Here is a 20678-nt window from a genome sequence, read left to right on the forward strand (position 1 = left end):
TTACTCAGTGTTTCTCTGCTGTATGTGTTCTGAATTTAAAAGACATCTGCTTCACTTCAGCTGTATCCCCCACTGTCAGTCTTTGCTTCCTCCTGCTATATGCATGCTAAAATATTGTTGGCATGAATATGCAAGTAAAATAAATGCAAAGCCAGCATCAGAGATAATTGCTGATCCTTTTAAAATGTCCAATCCTCTCATGAGGTCTTTGATGCTGAGGCTGTTAAGCAAAGCAGACTAAGATTTGAATGCTCTCTTTTCAAGCAACAAGAGCAAGCATCTGCAATTACTTTATGAAAACAACCACTGGTGAGAATTACAAATCAATACATGCAATGTGCTTGGTATATTTTATTTTAATGAAAACCTGATTCACGCTGCATTTGGAGTTTCTCAGCTGCCTTGTTAGATCCCTGGCATCAAGGCGTGGTGACAAAGGAGTGTGCCACCTCCTCCACGGCTGGGATCACGTGGCAGATGCTGTAAGTGACCCTGGAAATTTTGCTGGTTTATTTTTTTGGTCTTTTCCCTGAATGGGTGGTGTTGCAAGTAAATCACTAGAAATCAAAACTGACTTGGTAGCCAAGCGTTTGAGAGTAAAATTGCAAGAGATCTGCATTTAAACTGAAAGAAGAAAAGTATAAAAATGCCTAATGCTGAGTCCACAGGCAGACGTGACCCTCTCGCCGGTGCCAGACCGGGCCAGACAGAGGTTGAGCTGTGTTAGCATGCAGACTGTACCAAGCAGACATGCCTCGTCCAGATGTTGGCACCCTTCCATGCTGAGAGAACCTTTGATGGAGAATGGGGGAGTTGACTCCAACCCCTGTATTTGTGTGTGGAGGGCTGTGACCCGCAGTGTCGGGCGCAGTGCCACACTCACGCAGCCTGATGGCTCCTAGCCTGGAGCTGGCTTGCGTCTGGCCAGCTACAAACTCAGCTGGAAGAATTTATATCCATCTGCACCCATGGCCGGTTACTGCGTAGGGTGCAGTTTGAGGTTAGAGCTAAAACAATCCTTTTTCTAGGAACAATGCCCTGGGCAAGGCCTGTCTGATCCAGAAGATTTGATGTTCTAAAGAAAATCAAGAAACACAAAACTTAACCTTCTTTACTTCAAAGCCATGCCCTTTCCTCACTTATAGGGGTTATAACAAAAAGATCTTGCGATCTTACATGGTCCATCACAGCCTGAAGGCAGTGTGATAGCCTGCTCGCTTAGTGAATCCTTCAGAGCAGGGGAGGAAGAGCCAAAAAGCAAAATGCTAAGAGAAACTGTAGGGTCAGCTTGAATAATGGATATACTTGAGAAAACCATGGCCCGCTCGTAAGGATTGCTCAAGCTGAAATGGAGGATCTACACACCAAACTGGTTTCTCCCAGGGAGCCGTCCCTTTCTCTGCAGTGGCAGAAGGAAGCAGATTGCCAAAATAAGGTCACTGCACACTTCCTAAGGTTCAAAAGAGCATCGTGAAATAAATAATAGAAATATTTACATTGTTTAAATATTCAGTAGGGTCAAAAGCCAACAGAAAGTGCTCTGCAAGAGCCAGGCTGGTCCACCTGACGTGGCTGGCAGTCATCAGCAGGCTTTGTAATCAGCAGATTAATGACCTCCAGAGAAATGTCTCCATGCTGACAATTTACTTCTGACTGATTTCAGCTATACATCTTCTGACGCAGTTCCTCTTCGCTTGGTGTGAACCACCAGCCAGCGTGCATCAGACAGGATGCTGAGAGCAACTCGCTATCATCATGGCACTGATGAGCAGGCAGCTGGGAGAGGCTCCCGGCCGAGTGGCACTGCTGGAGGGGTAAATGCTCCTTTTCCCAAGGGCTGGGTGCTTTTCTAGAACTGTGTTGCTCCTCTTTGGATGTTTTTTCTTTTAATCTCTTTCAGCCTTGGTTTGCAATTCTTCAGGGCAACTAGTTTGCTGATTTTTTTTTCTTCCAGGACTCGGTAATTGCTTGGCTTCTTTCCAGATGATTCCCCCCATGCACAAAGAGAGAAGTGTGCTTTTCAGTATTAGAGCTTTTATATATATCCCTTTCCTTAAATTAGATGAAGAGGGGTTTGTCTGCACTGCGTTTTGGAGAGGTGATGGGAGAAGACTGCAATGCCCAGGTTCAAGGATGGATTCAGATAAAATTACAGGCACGCGCAGGGGATGTTTTTGGAAGTATGTGGTGCCTTTGTAGATCTGAGCAGACTTGGCAGCTTAGTGTGGCATCAGTACAGCTGCTGGGGGCTCAGTCCTTCCAGCCGCACACAGGCGCTCTGCGGGAAAGGCTCCCGCTGTTTGGAGGCAGCTGGGGGGGATCCGAGAGCACACTCTGCACTTGGCTGTTCTCTAAAGAGCAGCATAACCTCTCTGCACATAGAGGTTTTCTTTGTGCTAGAAATGGCATTGTTCCCTATGTCAGTCAGCAACGTCCTGAGCAGGTTTGGACATAAATACCCTGATATCATAGCCTGAGCTTGAGCTGCACCGCACCCGTATTCCTGCTGCAGTGGGCATCCTTGCGAAAGCACAGCTTTTGGGGTTAGAGCATTCCTGGCTGGGGGGGAAAGCTCGGTGCATCTCTGCAAAAATGTTCCTGCTCTCATGGTGAAGGTATGCTCCCCAGGAAGAATGCCTCATTTTCCTGAAATTCAGCCAGGTTTTCTGCAACGTTTCATTTCTAGTGTCAAAATGCATATCCAAGCAGGCTGGACTGTGCGCAAAGAGAGAGAACAAAACCACTGTGAGGGCTTGTTTGGATTGAATTGTAGGTGTGCACAAGGGAGAACCTGCTAAAATGATAACAACCTAGGGTATGTACCCATGCTCATATTTTGCCGTACTGATAATGTAATATTTCTCGGGGCAAGTTAAAGCAAAGTGACAGTTTTACCCTTTACTCTGGAAGTGAACTTAAAGTGAACTTACACTCCAAGATATGTAAGTGAAAGAAGAACTTGAACAGAACAAAAAAATTGAATTAGTATTCAAAGGTATCTTGCAGTAGATAAGTTGGCAGGAGTCTAGCTGATTTAACATTAACACACAGAAAGCATAAAAGGCTGTAAGTTAACCAGGAGATATCATTAATTTACATCTCCTTTTACCTATGGAAAATTATTTTCCTTGCATTCTCCTATTTTCTGACCTCTTTGAATATAATCAAATGTAACTCAGCTTTTCCATGCAGTGAAACCTTTTAATCCTGCCTGCATGTGAAACACTTCAGACCAAAGTGTGGCACTTCATTGTAAATTAAATTAACTCTTCTGTATACTCCTGAACTACGAGAGACCCTTGATAACTAAAAGAAATCTGCAAATAAAGAGAATTTAGTAGATGGCTGAATGTTTTCCATTCACCTCAGAGACACGGAGATCAGTGTTACCCCCACACGCCTGTGTCAGTACCTGTGTAGGTTCAGCCAGATGCCTGATTTGACTTCTCTGTAATGCTCTTTCTCTCCTTTTCCTTCAGAGCAAAACCTGCCATGTCTGAAAACATCCTGGAGACAGTGACTGCAGCTTGCCTGGCTGCTCCCGGCAGTCCCACATCTCTTCCCATCCTCACCCTTTCCCGGCAATTTTGCAGGTCAGTGAAATAGCCAGAAACCCCTGCAGCTCCATGACACTCACGCGGGACAGGTGTTCCATACAAGCCAAGAGCAGGTTGCTTTTGATGGCAGCGTGCAAGCTTGCAGCACAGGGGTTTCCCCGTGGGTTTCGTTTCGGAGGGATCCTCTGTCACAACATTGGATGCTTTCTGGAGCATGGGTTTGAAATCGGCTTCCTGCAACCTGTGACTGCTGCTGCCCTAACAGGACGAAGAGCAGATGGGGGTCACCTGTCAACACCAGCACCCTCAAAAAAGTGATATCTGCTGATCTTCAGAGACTGACCTGCGCTGCACCACTAGCCTTAAAGAGGTGAGAAAGGGAGACTGGCTTCATAATAAACCTGCATGTCCCACAGAGAAAGTTCTCTAAAGGGAGATTAAGAGGGACCATAGATTAATTTTTTGGACTGAGCTGCTAGGAATCAAGTTACCTCGATCCTCTGTTTTGCTCTGCCACTGACTGGTTCTTCCACCACAGGCGAGTCATTTCACCTTGATACAATGATACAGTGAGAACATGCCTCCACCAGAAAAGCCTCTCATGCCTTTCTGGTAATGGCTCTGTTTACTTTCTGCTTTGCCTGTGTTCAGTGGTTGTAGAGTTATGGCTTTCATATTTGGAAGAGGTTAAAGTGGAAATCCATGTTACAAGAACCAAAAGTAGAGGTACCCAACAGAGGGTATAAAATAGTAATGAATGTGTAATTGATTAAGAGTGAGTTAAATAGAAAGGAACCTGTGATAGGGCACAGAGCTCCATGTTCTCCCCTCATCAGCACACAGAAGCTTTTATGGGACTCCTAACAAAGCCTTCAAGATTCATTGAACGCTTGGCTGCCATAAAGAGCCATAAATGCGTTGTGTTCCCCACTTGTCTGGCAACACAGTCTCTTCTGAATCAAGTATTTTTACAGTGGCATCATCAAAACCCTTTTTGGGCTCACCGTGGAGCACTGAGTACTCCCATTCCGAAGCAGCAGCATGCAGGGAAACTGCTGACACCCCTGGGCCAGTGGGCTTTCCTCCTGCCTGTGCTGGCTTTGGCTTTTGCTGCATGTGTGAGCACATCTCTGCCTTCACAGCTACCTCCCTTTTGGTTTTACATAAGGGCTCATGCAACATGGTAAATTGGGAACAGAGCTGGTCAGTGAGTGTGGCTTTGGGAAACTGCTGTTACTTTAATGAGATGCTTGGAGGGACTCTCTTTTGCACATCTTTTTTATGTGCTTGAATACAAATCTGGTCCCAAAGAGTAACACCCTGCAAACATCCAACCCAGAGAGTCTTCAGGGTTCTCCATGTTTGAAGTTACTTTGACAATTCACCTGTCTTGCTTAGGTAATAGCTATAATCTTTTCATAGTATCAAGTTGAAGAATTTAAATTCAAACCCCAGGATGTTATTATTCTACTCTCTTTTTACACAACTGTCAATCCAACTTGTAGGCTGGTGCACCCACTATGTGCTCTTTCTGCGCACCACTGCTTTCCATCATCTCTTTCTCTAACCATAGTCCCCTACACAACTCTGCCTAAATATTCATACAAACTATATCCACGTCTTCATCCTAAAGTTTCTATTGCAGAGAAGTCACATTACCTGTCTACTGACCCAGCAGCGTTCCCTGATGTTTCCACTCCTGGCCCCTGTGTTGGAATGGGTAATAAAAATGCTGCTCATTTCATCTTTATTATGCTTTTCAAAAAGGCTTGGAAAATTAGATGCTGTCTATCTAAGGGGGGCCTCAAAATTCATAGGCTCAGTTAACTGCATGGATTAGAAACCACCTGGAGGGCTTTTTTTTGATCTGTGAAAATTTAAATTCAGCAACCAGTGTTTCCTCTGCAAGAGAGGGTGAAATTACCACTTCTCGACTCCAAGGAAAAAGCTGTTTCCCCTGACTTCCTTACAATGTTTTAGGTGTTAGTGATTAACAGCATTAGCCTTTATTTCTGTCTTTGTCACCACAATACCAGATTTTGTGCATATGATAAGCGATGCAGGTACACCATCTATGGTTAAAATAGATTAGCAATTCTGCGACAATAATTCAATTCATCTGCTTATAGTTTTGCCAAATTGCAACTATTTGGGTTGAAACTTCCCAACCAAAGTGCGTCTGCTTCATGCTGATTTGCTTTAAATTTCAGCAAAAACATTTGAGCTAATCTATGACCAAGACTAAGGAGATGTATTATTGAATGTTGTTCTTACTACTAAGTGGGTTATGTTAGAGGTGTTTCTTCTTTTTGTAAAAGATATTCTACAACCCACATGCATTGGACTTGAAATGTCACGTCTTGGATGTGCTTTCTGGTGGTAGCCTGGGTTGTCCTGACAGCTCGTATGAAACAAATGGAAAATTCACAGCCTGCTTCATTGCCTCGTGTTATGGCCTGTCTCCAGGATAACTTGTTTTCCCTGCTCCTGTTCTCTCTCCCACCACTCAAGCCAAGTAGATCGCTGCTGTCCTCTCTCTCCCTCTCTTCACCAAACCCAAGTGGGGCCTCAGTTCGTCTTTCTTCCGATGTGGCAGGCTGAATCCTTGCAATTCTGTCCTTGGCTCATGAACTGGGGGATAGTGATAAGAGAGTATTTCATGTGGGCAGATGTACCTTTTTGACCTCCCTGAAGTTGGCAAATGGATTGGTTTTTGTTGATTATAGGAGTCTGGACAATCACATTTTGGACATTTCCCAGCTGTTAGAGCCCCTCTGGAGACAGTCATCAGAGTCACTGAGAGGTGACATTGCCTTTTCCACTTTCTCAGTATCTTCCTGGCTGCAAGGCTCATGCTCGTTTCAGAATACCGTTCTGGCACCTGTCTACCCAGGTGAGTGGGGGCATCCTGGGAACTGAGATAATTCAGTTGCTTATTTGGTACCAAGTCCTGCATTGTCAGAAATAGCACCTTCTACATCTGGAGAGTAGAAGACACTGATCTCCTTGGAAATGCCCATTCTAATTGGGTTTTTTCAGGTTTCTTTAGACTGATGTTTGATTTTGCAGCCAATATTCTTTGAAGGGAGGTGGGTGGAACGGCTTTTTGGACAAGGAGAAAAACAGATCTCTGAAGCTATGCAAGGAAAGATTTCCCCCCTGTTTTGCACTTAATATGATTTCGAATTGGCAAGAAAGGCTTGGTACAGAAGAACAGAGGTATTCACATCTGTCACTGCAGCTAAAGGGGAGCTCTCTCTGAGCGCAGTCCAGAAAATAAGATGCATTTGCTTTCATTGCCATTCGATCTTTCACCAAAGTACTGTTTTTAAAGCATTTGGTTCCCCAGCAGGATTTCCCACTCTGGTTTCCATGAGATTAATAGTTTCAAGAGCTGGAGTGGATGGAAAGATTTGTTGGCTACATCCAGTCCATATAGAAATAATATTACTCTGTGTGGTCAAAACTGATATTTTTTGTACTGCCGTGTGTTTCTGTACAGTTTAATATTTCACTCAGCTGTTGCATATTCTTACTTTAGTCAACCATTATTTAACACATTAAGGAAGCACTTGAAGTGGTTTCATGATGTTATTGATTGATAACTTTTCCTTTATAGTCTTCTCATAGTTATTTATTAAGTTTCACTGTCACATTCACAAATGTCAACACGCAGTTGCAGATCAGACTTCTCTGAACTCAGGACAGGCACCTGAGACACTGCATTCAAAACAAGGAGATTTTGCTTTGTGTCATTCATTGCCATTCCTAGCCTAGGTCACAAAGGGTGAGATTTATGATTAGGTTTCTCTCTACTGTGCATTTTTCCTGACTGATTGCAGAAGATATTTCAGAGATTTCAGCTGTGAATGGTTTTCTTTTCTTGGCTTCTACACAGTCCAATTAAGATTTCATTTGAAAATGTTAACTAGGAAAGGATATTCTTTCTTCAGCTAAAGCTGTAGCAACCCCACAACTATAAATTCCTGTATAGACAAACAGTGGCTCATGAGATCCATGGAATCACGCCCACTTTCTCAAGCACTGGAAATCTTGAGAGGAGGTCCAGGAAAGGCAGCATTAGCCTCGACTGCATGCTTGGCTTGCTTAGCACCATGGGTCTCTGTTGGGCTCTGCAGGAATAGTTTGGCTGGCTACAAACCAACTATCAGAGGAAATATAGCTAGGAGAGGAGAATAGGAGAGGACAGTAAAGCCATAGACACTGCACTGTAGTGTGGATGAGAGTTAAATGTCAGAATAATACGGCTTTATTACATTTTTTCCCCAATTCCTATACTTTTCCTTGCATGGAGCCAGAGTTTCTATTCGGGGCCAGCTACTTTTCTAGATAATGTATAATCATGATTCCTTCTCATTGATTATCTTACTGCTCACTTATGGTTGCTTTGCCAGGCAGCACAAAGCTTTTCCACACGGTCTGTGTGGACCATTAAAAAGTGACATGAGCTTTGTGCTTTCCGCCCAGGGAATCTGATCCCCCTTCAGCGCGGGACTGATGCACAGCAGCAGCCACCGGGTCTCACCAGCTTGGTGGTGCAAAGGGGAGCTCTGAACGGGGAGCCTCAGCCTGCACACATCATGGAAGCTTGGATGCAGTAGTGTAGTGATTTATATTTCCTTCAGAGCATATCCTTCTCTGCCACCTCTGCAATTTAAACAGCAGGTTTTTATTTCCTCACTAGTTATTAGGTATTCCTAGTCTTGATTTGGTGAAACCAGGAGGTTGGGAGGTGGCTTTACTCCCTCATCCCACATTTGGGAGATACCTCTGAAGGACTGGAGGACTGCAGTATGGAATTGTTGGGCAGGGGCATTTCAGGGCATAAGCCACAGAGAAGCTGACTGAAGCATTTGTTCAAGCTTCTCCGCTCTGTTAGCTCCAGAATGCCAAACAGAAGTAAAACAGAGCAAGCTTCAGTGCAGTTCTCATTGCTTCAGGTTTTAAACACCATAACATACACTTGAACTATTTTGTACTGTCCAGCTGGGTTTTTCTGAACATACTTCCATTAAAAGAAGTAATCATCTTTTGTTTAAATTAATTTCTGAAACCTGAAAACCAATTTGGTTTTAAAACTTCCCAGTTCACTGAATTGAACCTTTGCGCAGCGGCAAGCTCAGTTTCTGCTGTAACCTGCTGCTGCTGCTTTTAGCTGCAGCTTTGACCACAGAAAAAACAGCCAGGGGAAAAAAAAAAAAAACCCTACTATTTGCTTAATTTTTTTTTAGGTTTGTGGGTTTTTTTTTTTTTCAGTGACACTGGCTGCACTGTTAGCTTGAAAAAAGGTTTGAGGAAGGCATCTGACACCGCTTTCTCCCTCAGCTGAGAGAGGCATTTGAATTCACTGTGGCTTTGCTGAAATCACAGTATTGCTGAGAACATCTGTAGAGAAGAATTAGCTTTATGTCTCCTCCCCCCCATCACTGACAGAGAAGGTCAGGCTCATGGGTGTTTCTATGGATTTTTTTAGCTATACTGAAAAGGGTAGAACCTGTCTCATTGTAACCAGCTGGAAATACAGCAACTGCTTGGAAAGTACAGGAGTTAGCTACCATCAATATATAGATTTGATAACAGTCAGACTGCTTAACAGTTTCAGCAGTGCTAACATTACAAACCAAGTAGTCTGAGAGGAAGTCTGGCCATGCCCTGAGCAGTGCAGAGCATCAGTAACTCAGCCAATCAGACTATTTGTGCTTAAATGGGACATCACCCCGTAGGTCATACTGGTACCTGCTCCAGGGTCATTCGTGCTAGGGAGACAGGCATATTCTAACTGGACTACAACTAAAAGCACTTGGAAATGAAAACTGGGAAACACAGTCTTGAGTTTCTGGGCACACACACCACAGAAACTCATGAATCATCACTCCATGGTTAACATCTGCAAGAGGAGGCTACGGCATTACCTGCAAACCTTTGATCTAAGTTGTCTGGGCTGCAGTCTGCATGGCAACTTGGGCTGTTTCTCCTGAATTAATTGCGGTAGTAATAAGAGCTCCAGCTGCAAATCCAATACTCTGTCCCCTTCTGTCTACGATGAGCTGGGCAAACACTGGACCAGAGTCCTAGTTTGAAAGATTTCTTTATAAAAGAGAGGAGCCAGCCAGCTGGGCTTTGTCTGTAGTGGCTCAGAGACTTGGAATGTGTTTTCACCATTCCATAATAAGCTGATTTGGTAACTTTCCAGGACTAAACTTCTTGCAAAAGACACCTCTGGATAGAGTTTCTGGAGGAGGCAGACACCATGCCTCCTCAATATGCCTCCTAGACGTTGTGGGTAGGTGGCTGTCTCATTTTAGCAGTGCTGGTGTTTACTAATGCAGACGTAATTCAATTAGGGCACCCAGAGGATTGGAGAAAAGCCTTTATTATTTTTAGTCTAAATAAAAATAGTATCTCAGGCTTTCTAGAATAGTGAAAACATAGTGTCAGGGATGATTGCTGGACGGGGAATATTTGTATGCCTTTTCAGCCAAGGTTTCCAAGAAATAGAAGCTATTTAGATTGCATTTGACCAGCCCTGTCATGTCTAGGCATATGTAATTAGTTCTCTATGCTTAAATTTGCAGTAAAAAACCTGGGTTTGACTTTGTGGCAGTACATGCAGGGTACAGCCTCACAAATATTATTCAAATGATGATGATTATTTTAATCATAGCCCCTTCAATAAACAAGATACTCAGACTCTGTTTTCAGTCACAGGGAGCATTTCAGCAGTACCAAGGGGATTTAGGAACCTAAAGACTTATCTAAACATGGTCAGTGAAGTCACTACCTAAGTCACAGAGGTTTCTTTGAAAACATTGCTGTGTACTGCTGTCTTCTTTCGTTCTCCTCTTCCTCAGAGCCAGGCTGCTTCGTCATAGGGAGTTTCAGTAATGTCAGTATAGCTGGATGGTCTGTTTACGCTGTTAGAATATGGGGTGCTGAGGGGAGTAGGGACAGACTACCCCAAGGTTCCCTGATGCAAAACAGACAAGAATATACAGCGCCTCTGTCCCTGCTTTTAACACGAGGATTTAAGGAGAAAGGGAAGCTTCTCAGCATACTCATTCTGTGGTCAAGGAGACTTTTATAGCACTGCTCTGACCACTGATGGCAATTTATGCTGTTATATACAGTATGCTGGGGTTTTTTTCCCCTTCCCTTTGTATTTGGAGCCACTTCAGATGGATGTGTGCATAATAGCAGCAAAGTGAACACCTCAGGGAAGAGAGTTCTCTCTAGCACGCAATGCCCTGCCAGGTTCAGAATCTGCTTCATTTGGCCATGAGCACTTCTCCCCACAATACACCCCCTCACTCTCCTCTCAGGGACCAATTTGCCTTTCTTAGATCTAGAGAGTTGGAGAAGGAAACACCTGGGATCACAATCTTGTGCTCATTGCTGCTATGGTAAGAAAGGGGACTTTCCAGATGAGGTACCCGAACTGGGGTCTCTCTCTCGTACTATATCTCTTGGCTGCTGGCTGGTTGGGTATAGAAGGTCATAAGAGCAGATCATTTGGTGCTGGCATCCTGGTCATGAACAAGTCAATGTAAATAGATCAAAGTCCAGGAAATAAGACTTCTCACAGAAATTTCTGAGCAGTCTTTGCTACCTGCTCTGCTCCTAAGGTACGAGGCTTGTCTATTGAGTTACATGCTTCCAAGCAAATAAAGCCCAGTTGAGGATAATCTGGTTTATACCTTTTGTGAAGGTATAAAAGCACGCCATTAACAAATTTCTTTCTATCAAATGTACGTATTGACTTCCTGGACATAGTCCCTCAGCCAGGATAAAAATGAGTACAGTCTCTGAGCAAATGCTTACAGCAGCTGAAGAGCTGACCTTTTCATTACAGGCTTCAAACTAACAGTTCTGGGCTTGCAAATATGTCAGCAAAGGCTCTGCCTGTATGGGCAAACATTCCCTTCCTCTGAGTTTCACCTGCTTCAGCCAAATGGTTTAAAGAGCACTGTGGTCAAATATCCCTGAAATATAGAGATAGCTCCTGATGGCATCTCCAGGCCCTGGTTTCCCCATTTAGGAATCTTTTGAATGCAAACTGTGCCCAGGCTCCAAGGAGAGAATTTCTTCTTCTGACATGTTGGAACTGTGGTAGGAGGGTCAGCATGTGATGTGGGTCTTATGCTCATCCCACCTGCCCCTTCTGAGGCTGTCCAATGGCACCACATAGCCAGAGAGGGTCTAGTGCAACTCTCTGCAGCAGCTCTCTGCAGAGACAACTCTAATCCTGACACTGAGCTAAGCCGGACCCTAACCCTAAGCTTAACCCTTAACTGTAAAGGCTCCCCACAGAGAGTTGTCCCTGTAGAAAGTTGTCCCTGTGGAAATTTGGTCATACAGAGTTGTCCCTTCACACCCTAGAGAGGGATGTCCCAGTCCTGGTGTGGATCTAGCCATCACGAGAAAGGCCTTGATTTCTTTGAGGAAGACTGCTCGTGACTTGTTTTTAATCCCAAAGTCAGGCAGTAGGGCAGAGCTCGTAATCCCCCAGGGATTTAAATAGTGTTGTGCTGCCCTGTGAAGTGATGCATCAAGGCACAGGATGTAGTTATGCTTTTTCATCTGTTCAAAAAATTACAGCCTTGGGCCCTTGAGAGCCCATCCTGCCCTAAGGGATTTAAATATATGAGTATTTATATTTTTTTTTCCCCGCAGCAAGATTTGGTGTTATTTGTTGGGATTTGCAGCACAAGGTAAGAATGAGGAAGGAGACAGTTTTGCTAAATAGCGAATATTCAGTGGCCAGTAATCCAAAGGAATCTGCAAGAGAAGTCAGTTTGTGTCCTATGAAAAGTCTGGCAATATACCTGCTGTGAGTTAGGTGTTTGTGAGCCAGGTAAATCCCTGTGGGTGCTATTTCAAGAGTTTTTTACCCTTCCCTTCAGAGCGCTCATGATGTTGCAGACACAGTTCTTCTTTGGAGGAGGCAACATCTAAAGGAATGAGAGTGAGAAATTCCTGCCTCCAGAGGGAAACACTTTTTTTTTTTTTCTTGCAAGACCTATTAGCCCTTGAAATGCTCAGGCCCCTCTTTCCCAGCCACCATAATCAGACTGTAATAAAAGAGCACCAAGTATATGAGTCCCTGCTCTGTACAAAACCTTGCTCATCAGAGATCACAGTAGAAAAATTACTTTTCTCCATCTCCTCCCTCTGAATTGTGTTTCCTTGCAATGCAGGAGAATCTATGTATTGAGTCGTCTGCTGTGTGCTGACATATGATGGGCAGGACCAAAGTGGTAGCTTGCTCCAGGGCTTTGCAGGGTTCCCTTGAGCAGAAAAGTCATTAGCTGGTTCCCACCTCAGCTGTGGAACAACATTACAGCATCTCCTTCTCTTTGTATGACCCCACATGTAGCTGTTACAGGGGTGGCAGATGCTGCTGACCAGTTGCGACTGATGCTTTGGGCAGCAAGGAGAGAGGCTGCGGCTTTCTGCTGTGAATGTGCAAGAGACAGCAGAGCACGCAGCACACACCAGCTGCAGGAGTCTCACACTCCTAGTGGGAGGCTTGACAGGTTTGCTGCCTTTGCTGTCGGAAGCAACTGCCACTCCCAAAGCTGTGCTAAGATCAAGGGCAATTGGCTTTCCAGTGTGTATCTGTAAATCACATCCCTTCCTCATGCGAGCCTCTAAATCAGACATCAGCAGAGAACAAGCTCACAGCTGGTAACAGGATATAAGCTAATGAGACATAAATGCCTGGTACAAAAGGCAAGCGTATTCCCTAGTTGCCACTGCTGAATAAAATGGTTGATGGGAGTTTCCATCATACCAACAGCATTTCCAGTAGATGCAGGCATTACAGGAAGAGAGTAGTCCTCAGAGCCTGTAATTTGGTTTGCTCTCATCACCACTGGTGCTTTTAAAAGAAAACAGCTTCTGCTTGCTTTTTTTTTTTAATTTTTATTATTATTTTTTAAATTGTGCCCGAAAGAAAGTTGAAGGATGATCTCTTGGAATTTATTTTGACAGAGGCCAGCGTTAGATGATGAGAAGTGAGAGCCCAGTTTATAGTTTCTTTGTCTCTGGGAAGATTTCCCAGGAGATAATTGCAAAAGAATCTCTGGCAAGTGATTAGCGTATTGTTTGGGAACAGAAAGGTCGGCAAGCTATGGAATTAGCCAGGTTGCAATATTAACTACTCAGGACCAGATGCTATTTTAACTCTCCTAACCCTCAGAATCTTTTTTTTTCTGACAAGGCATGTGAAGCTGCTTAACTTTAGGCAGTGTATGCTGTCATACCCAGTGAATCAGTGGGACTCCCCAGGGTGTGGAGTGTCTTTGGGATCAGCTGCTTATTCCCTGTCCTGTTCCCCTGAAACCAAGGAGATTTCTCAAGGCATTAGTGCTACATTATATGAACAAGTGGCAAAATCTAGTCATGGATTTAAGAGACCCACCAAGTGTCTTGTTTTATTATATGTACTTCTAACTCTCCAGTTACCTCTCCAGAGATAGGTCATGTAAATTCTACCTTTTATCCAACCTGTTTCTCTTGTATACTGGGCCTGCAAAATAGTTACTTCAGCACTAAATGGAGAAAAGTCCACCCCAGCGTGATTCTCTGGTGCTTTGAACTACAGGTGGTGTAAATCTGTGCAAAGTGGGCATGAACACTAGTGTTTTGATGAGACAATATTTGAAAACCCACATTCTGCATGTGAAAAAGGACTATAGGAGATGGTGGGAAATCCATGCAAACAGATATTCCATCTTGGTGATATTGGCAGAATTTATCTTCCCTGATTGGTGCAAAAATGTGACAGAACATGGTTCCCTGCTTGTCGTTCAGGGAAAAAATGTATTGGCTCCCAGTTATGACAAGGATGGTCAATAATGACAAGGTGGTGGGAAAACCTTTTGAGGGTTTGTAGAGCTGGAGGGGGTTGCTTGGCAGGGTCACAAAGTGTCCATCTCTGGGAAAGTTTCAGAACAATTGCATCTAGGTGTGCTCAAGCAGGGGATGAGCTGGGGCTCTGCAAGGTCCCCCTCAGCTGATACATTACAGTGATGCCACACAATTTAAAAACAAAGCATTAAGTCTTAGGACACATTGGTAGTCGTAGACATCCTGGAGGCAGGGTGATGTCTAATGCCGTGCTTAGAAATCAGAGAGGAGATTACCCACAGTCATTTCTGTAAGTAGCCCCCCAGATGTTTGTTTCTGAAGAAAGGCTGTACTGCATTACTGTAATTCCATACATATCTGCCTAAGCCTTTGTTAGCTTGGTAAAACCTGTGGGCTCTGGCAGCAAACACGGTGTGCACTGGGGCCCGGCCACCAGCAGATGGAAGTGTCACCAGCATGTGGCCAAGGTAAACTATTTCCGCAGCATTCAGGCTCTAGAATTAAATAACTGGGTGCAAAAGCAAAATATCCCCTAGAAAGGCTCCTTTTCACAGTAGCTGGAAAACCACGACTGTGGGATGCACTCAACAGATTCCTCAGTTTCCACCTAAAACTAGCTGATGCTTTATTTTCATTCAACATGGTCATTGGACCAAAGCTTGGGGTTAATCTCACGCAGTGGCTCCAAGGTCCTGGGAAACAGCAAGGCATTTGTGAGAAACCTGCTGGGAAGACAGTAACGAGCACCGCTAATGAGCAGGGAGGGAATCGAGCATGCACTGCACCAAAGGCACAGCATCTTTCTGCTGACAAAAAGCATTCCCACTTCACCTATGAGTCAGATGCAGTTCTAGGCCTCAGCAGTAACAAATAAATTTCCTCCACAAAGTGTTATTAGTACCTTTTGACCACTATTCTTGGTTATCAAAATAGTCTTTACACTCATAAAGCTCCAGCCATGGTCTGAACGCCACCGCGCAATGCACTGTGCAGTCAGGGAACAGAGTGACCCTTCCACTGGGAGTTCACAGCCTGGCAGGGAAGGAGCCTGTCTCTACTGAATACTCATTTCTTAGTTCTTTCAATTAACCCGGCAAAAGCGGTTGGCTACGAGAACAAGGCTCAGTGGTCACCCACAGAAAACTGCCACGCTCACTTCCTATGTGCTGCTTCATGCCTCAGTTATTCTCCAGTCACTAGCGGGGCTTCGGGAGGGAGACACTGGCTTCTTCAGTGCAGACTGAATCTGATAATTACCTCAGGAATAGGCTTGGGATAATAATTTGATACTCTGAGAGCTTAGGCTTAGCTCTCTGCCCTTCTATGCTTCTGGGGTGACCGCTCAGATAAGCACCAGCCACTGTTGTCTGCCTCACGGGCTGGGGTTGCTTTTTCTTTTCTGTATGGTGGGGCTTCAGGGGAAGGGGGATGGTACAAGTCATCAGCATGTGGGACCAGAGAGGTTTCTTAGGCACACAGAAACAGGCAGCAGCAAAACCCCGACCTCAGAACAGCTGGTGTACTTGCCACCCAACAGGTCTTGCCATAACGTACCTTTTTCCCCCTTGAAAATGTGGTTTTCCTTCTAAAAGGGGGGTTTTAGCATCGGCGCTGATCATATTTGCAGCTGAGTCCCAGGAGTATTCCTAATGTATCTTCATGATGTGCTTCCTCTTACCTCACCTAGCCCTGCAGATCACAGCACGTTCACCTCAGACTGTTGGAGGACCAGCCTTGCATATCTGATGTGATCACAGATGGCCTCAGCCCTGCCCTCCGGGTATGAAATACAGACAGCAGTCAGCAGGACTCAACAGGTCAGTGTCTGAGTTTCACATGGGATGTTTTATTATATTTTCTTTTAAACAGATGCTCAACTATGGGTGAAGTTTTGTCACTTGGCACCGTTCTTTTTCTTCTGCTGAATCTGGGGAAGTTGAGTTAAAGGAATGATTATTTCCCTTCCTCTGAGAGCCTTTGTCCAGATTTTCTGATGCTTCAATATTGGGAAATGCAAGTAGTAAAAACTCACCTACTGTCTGAGTGCACCCTCCAGCCCCTGAAAAGCTACTTACTGGAAGGGGCTCCCGCTGCACAGGTTGGATATTACTTCAGTCTTTGAACCTCGCTCTGTTCCCTTGAGATGTGTAAGGGCAGCAGTGCCAGATGTCTCTTTTGCTGTAGCAGACACCCAGAGAACTGCTCTGGTCTCCTCTAATGCTGACAAAATCCCTATGTCTTTACTCTCCTTTGAGGCTGTTGAACCTGATTCTGAAGCCTCTTCAGAAAAAAAAATAATTAAAGGGAGGTCTTAATTTTTAGTGTGTCCCCATTATAAGAGAAATGCCTGTAAGCAGATACCAAAACATACTCACCCAGAACACTCCCTCCTCCCCTCCTGGACTCAGCCATCCCCTTTTTCCCTGGGGTCTCTCAGCCCATCTGTGCAAGTGAGGCAGATCCTAGCTCTTTGCACTCTTGCCAAGGGGGCCAACATTGCTTACATCACTTGCAACAAAGAGTGACCTGCATCTGCAGGGCCATTCCCAGGCAGCAGCCGTCAACTCTCCCCTTGCGCCGTCCGTCTTACTCCCCAGTGGCAGGGGGTACAGTCCCTCCCTGCAGATATCAGACCGGCACAGGGCTCAGGAGCTGAGGCTGTCTGCCCAGCACAGTACTGCAGACACTGGCGTGTCCTTGCAAAGAGGTATAGCCATGTCAGGGTCTCAGTTCTTGTCTCATATCTGTTGCTCCCCTCTAGACCATCTGACAGCGACTTTAAAGACCTGTAATTTCAATGTCATTGCTCAACTTGACCTGCAAGATGCTGCTCAGGTTCTTATTTCATTCCAGCTTCCTTCATTGCAATGAATTCCTCCTCCCGCTTTACTCTGCCCTAAATGAGGGCAGAATGAAGCCCAGCATATGCACACACACAGGCTTTCTTTGCCACTCTCAGTGGCTCCTCCTTGTCCTCTTTTTCTTAAAGCTAAGTGTTTTGGGATGAAGAGAGAAGCAGTGATTGACTGTTGTCAGTGGGGAACCAGCTCTCAGCCTGGCTTTCTCATTCCGCAAGTGGGCTTTGAGTAGATCTTATGTGTTTTACAGAGATGGGTCAACAGCATCACCGCTGTTTCAAAACTGGGGCAACAGAAGTTGAGAGCTTGTTTTGCCTGCAGCTCGCTTGCCTGGAGGTTAGAGGATGCCGTAAGAGAGCTTGGCACTCTTGCTTTCCAAAAACAGGCTTACATTAGTAGAAAATTACATTTTGCTTCTCTAAGGCTTGTAATGACAGGACTATGGGCAATGGGTATAAACTGGAGAGGGGCAGATTTAGACTAGACATAAGGAGGAATTTCTTCACCATGAGGGTGGTGAGGCACTGGCACGGGTTGCCCAGGGAGATTGTGGCTGCCCCATCCCTGGAGGGGTTCAAGGCCAGGTTGGATGGCCTTTGGACAGCCTGATCCAGTGGGATGTCCCTGCCCATCGCAGGTGGGGTGGAACTAGATGATCTTTAAGGTCCCTTCCAACACAAACTATTCCGTGATTCTGTGATAGAATTAGAAGCATTACTGCTTTCAGCTAAAGTCTGCAGGGCAGGAGTTAGCCAGAAAACTTAAAACAAAAAAAAAAGGGAACGGAAGGGAAGGGAAGGGAAGGGAAGGGAAGGGAAGGGAAGGGAAGGGAAGGGAAGGGAAGGGAAGGGAAGGGAAGGGAAGGGAAGGGAAGGGAAGGGAAGGGAAGGGAAGGGAAGGGAAGGGAAGGGAAGGGAAGGGAAGGGAAGGGAAGGGAAGGGAAGGGAAGGGAAGGGGAAAGAGAAGAGAGAAGGATTGGAAGGGGAAAGAGAAGAGAGAAGGATTGGAAGGGGAAAGAGAAGAGAGAAGGAAGGGAAGGGGAAAGAGAAGAGAAGAGAAGAGAAGAGAAGAGAAGAGAAGAGAAGAGAAGAGAAGAGAAGAGAAGAGAAGAGAAGAGAAGAGAAGAGAAGAGATCTATTTTAAGACCACGAAACTTTACGATGCTGAGCAAATACCGACCGCGCTGAGAAAAGTCATCGGCACCCTCCGCGCCAGCCCCTCTCTCCTCCCCCGCAGGAGTTCCCGGGCTCGCGGCGGGGCAGGAGGATCCCCAGCCCGGGGGCGCCGGGGGGGGCCGGGCTGCCGCTCGCGGTCACTTCCTGCCGGCGGGGCGACACGGCCCCGGCCGCGGGGCGAGGATGCGGCGGAGCCGGGGGCCGCGGCTGGCGCTGGCCGCCTGCCTCGCCTCCCTCCTGCTGGGCGTCTTCTACTTCCAGAGCGGCCTCAACACAGGTGGGTCCCCTTCGCCGCTCCCCCGAGGGCTGCGCCGCGCGGGGGTCGTCCCGCCCGGGACCATTGAACTTGGCTCTGGTGTTTGCTGACCGAGCGCCGCCGCTGCACCGTGAAATTCACGTTTCATTGTGCTCTTTAAATCCGGCTGCGGTCCCGAGCTGGGAAAGGAGGGTGAGAAATCCTCTGCGGCCCCTGCGGAGCTGGGATGGGGTCGGAGAAAAGCAGAGGGGCTGCTCTGCTCCACAAATGCCCGTTTCTCACCCACCGTCGCTGAAATGCCTGGAGAATCCCGAGGGGTTCCGGGCGGCCCGGGGGACTCGTGCAGTGGGTGAATTATCTCCCTCGCTGGGAAACAGTTCGAAATGAAAATACAAAGAGTTTTGTCCTGTTTTGTTGTTTCTTTCCCTGACTGCTTTCTGCTCTTTTAGGGGAATTGGCTTCTCTTTCCTAAGAGTCGTTCTCGGGTGATCCCTGTAAGTTTTAACAATGTACTGATGTTTTCTGATTACAGCGGCGATCCATCAATGGGGCCTTAAAAGTTACGCCTTAAAATTTAGAAGACTGATTTGACTGAAATGTTAGTGGAATTTTATCAGCGGGGACTAAAATGAAATGCAATTTCTCCTTTTATAGGGGCTATTCCATCACTTTAATGTCTTTTTTCCCTGAAAATACAGAAAGGCTTAACTGGTAGGCTGACTAAGATTGAAAAGGAGTTAAGTTTCAGCAAGCGTTTGTTATTTCTAGAAGAGCGTATGAAGTTTATCCAATGTATTCAGTAATCCCTGAAGACCACAATCAGTATTGTATTCCTTGGGAACTATTTTTTTTTAAAGAAATGGTATATACATCTTATTTTAATATTGGAACTGTTCTTTCAAAAGCGCGGCACTGAATTGGCTGTAATCTCCAGGGCTTCTAACAGAGAGAGGATTGCTTTTTACATTGGATTCGCTTTCTAGTATTTGACTGGAAAATGTGGCTCTTTTCAGGACTCTGATTTTCAGAAGGACACTTCTGCGTGTCTGAGTCAGCAGAACTTTTTGTGCTTGCTTGACTTTAATCCCTTGCATGATCTCAACACAGTTTCACGCAGAGTTCCCATCAGGTCAGAGCAAACCAGGTGACCGTAGTGCTGATGGCATCTCCTGAGGAGTTTTGCAGCACTTGGGGTCTTGAACACTCCCTTGAGAGGCACCGGCCAGCTGAGGCTTTGGGAAATGCAACACCCTTAATAGGCTGCAAATCTGTTTCCTTCATATGCGGCCAGTGTGATTTCTGCAAGGTCCTGTAGATGGGTGGAGGTCTGGGGTAGGGATCTGCTGGTGGAACCAGTGGTGTCTCACTCAGAGGACGCCCATTCGCAAGGGTGGTGGACACCCTGTGCAGATTTGTTACAGTTCACAAAAAGAGGTGGATTAAAGGGATATTCATGTTCCCTAAATTCTGGTTATTTTCTAGCCACCTAGTTGATTCCCTGGGTCCAACCTGCATTTTTGTGCCACTTCTTTCCTTCTTTATTTTTCAGTTTACAGTTTTTTTCTTTCCTGTTTAGCTCTGTGAAAAACTCACACTAGCAGAGGAAAGGTCATTACCATATGCAGAAAACAAGCAAGCTAAAAATTGCTTCTTTTTTTTTTATCCCAAGGGAAAGCAAACTGAGGCCAATTACTTGAATTTTAGAAGTTACAAGTTGCAAAAATAAGTAAACAATTTGCAGACAAAGATGTCATCTTTAAAGTGATGGTTGCCTGGAGGTTATTTGGACTTCTAGTTGTCTGGTGTCATTTGGTTTCTATATGATAATGAAGAAAAATGCTAGAAAAAGCAGCAGTGCTATGATTTTCCCCAGGAGCAGTCAGATCTTTTCTCCATCTTTAGCAGGATTCAGCAGGTTGCCTTTCCTGGGCCACTGACAGTG

At 45.4% G+C, this 20678-nt stretch overlaps 1 protein-coding gene across 6 annotated transcripts in view; it reads left to right on the forward strand.

The window, feature by feature from the left end:
• The window catches only part of CHST13 (carbohydrate sulfotransferase 13), a 47667-nt gene continuing 26989 nt past the window's right edge, over nucleotides 1-20678 (forward strand). The window contains exons 1-6 of one of the 6 annotated variants that reach the window (XM_054076238.1): nucleotides 1-482; nucleotides 1664-1814; nucleotides 3480-3593; nucleotides 3823-3927; nucleotides 6284-6450; nucleotides 16135-16264. Coding sequence is in view for 1 of the 6 variants with exons in the window: in XM_054076236.1 (XP_053932211.1) it covers nucleotides 18664-18757 (94 nt within the window). In the remaining 5 variants the exon portion in view is untranslated. Of the gene's footprint in view, nucleotides 483-1663; nucleotides 1815-3479; nucleotides 3594-3822; nucleotides 3928-6283; nucleotides 6451-15944; nucleotides 15985-16090; nucleotides 16265-18375; nucleotides 18758-20678 lie in introns of those variants that run through there. The other 5 variants (XM_054076239.1, XM_054076240.1, XM_054076241.1 and 2 more) reach the window with 5 other exon arrangements.

The sequence above is a fragment of the Cuculus canorus genome, chromosome 11, assembly GCF_017976375.1.
Source record: "Cuculus canorus isolate bCucCan1 chromosome 11, bCucCan1.pri, whole genome shotgun sequence".
In the NCBI taxonomy this organism is placed as follows: Eukaryota; Metazoa; Chordata; class Aves; order Cuculiformes; family Cuculidae; genus Cuculus; species Cuculus canorus.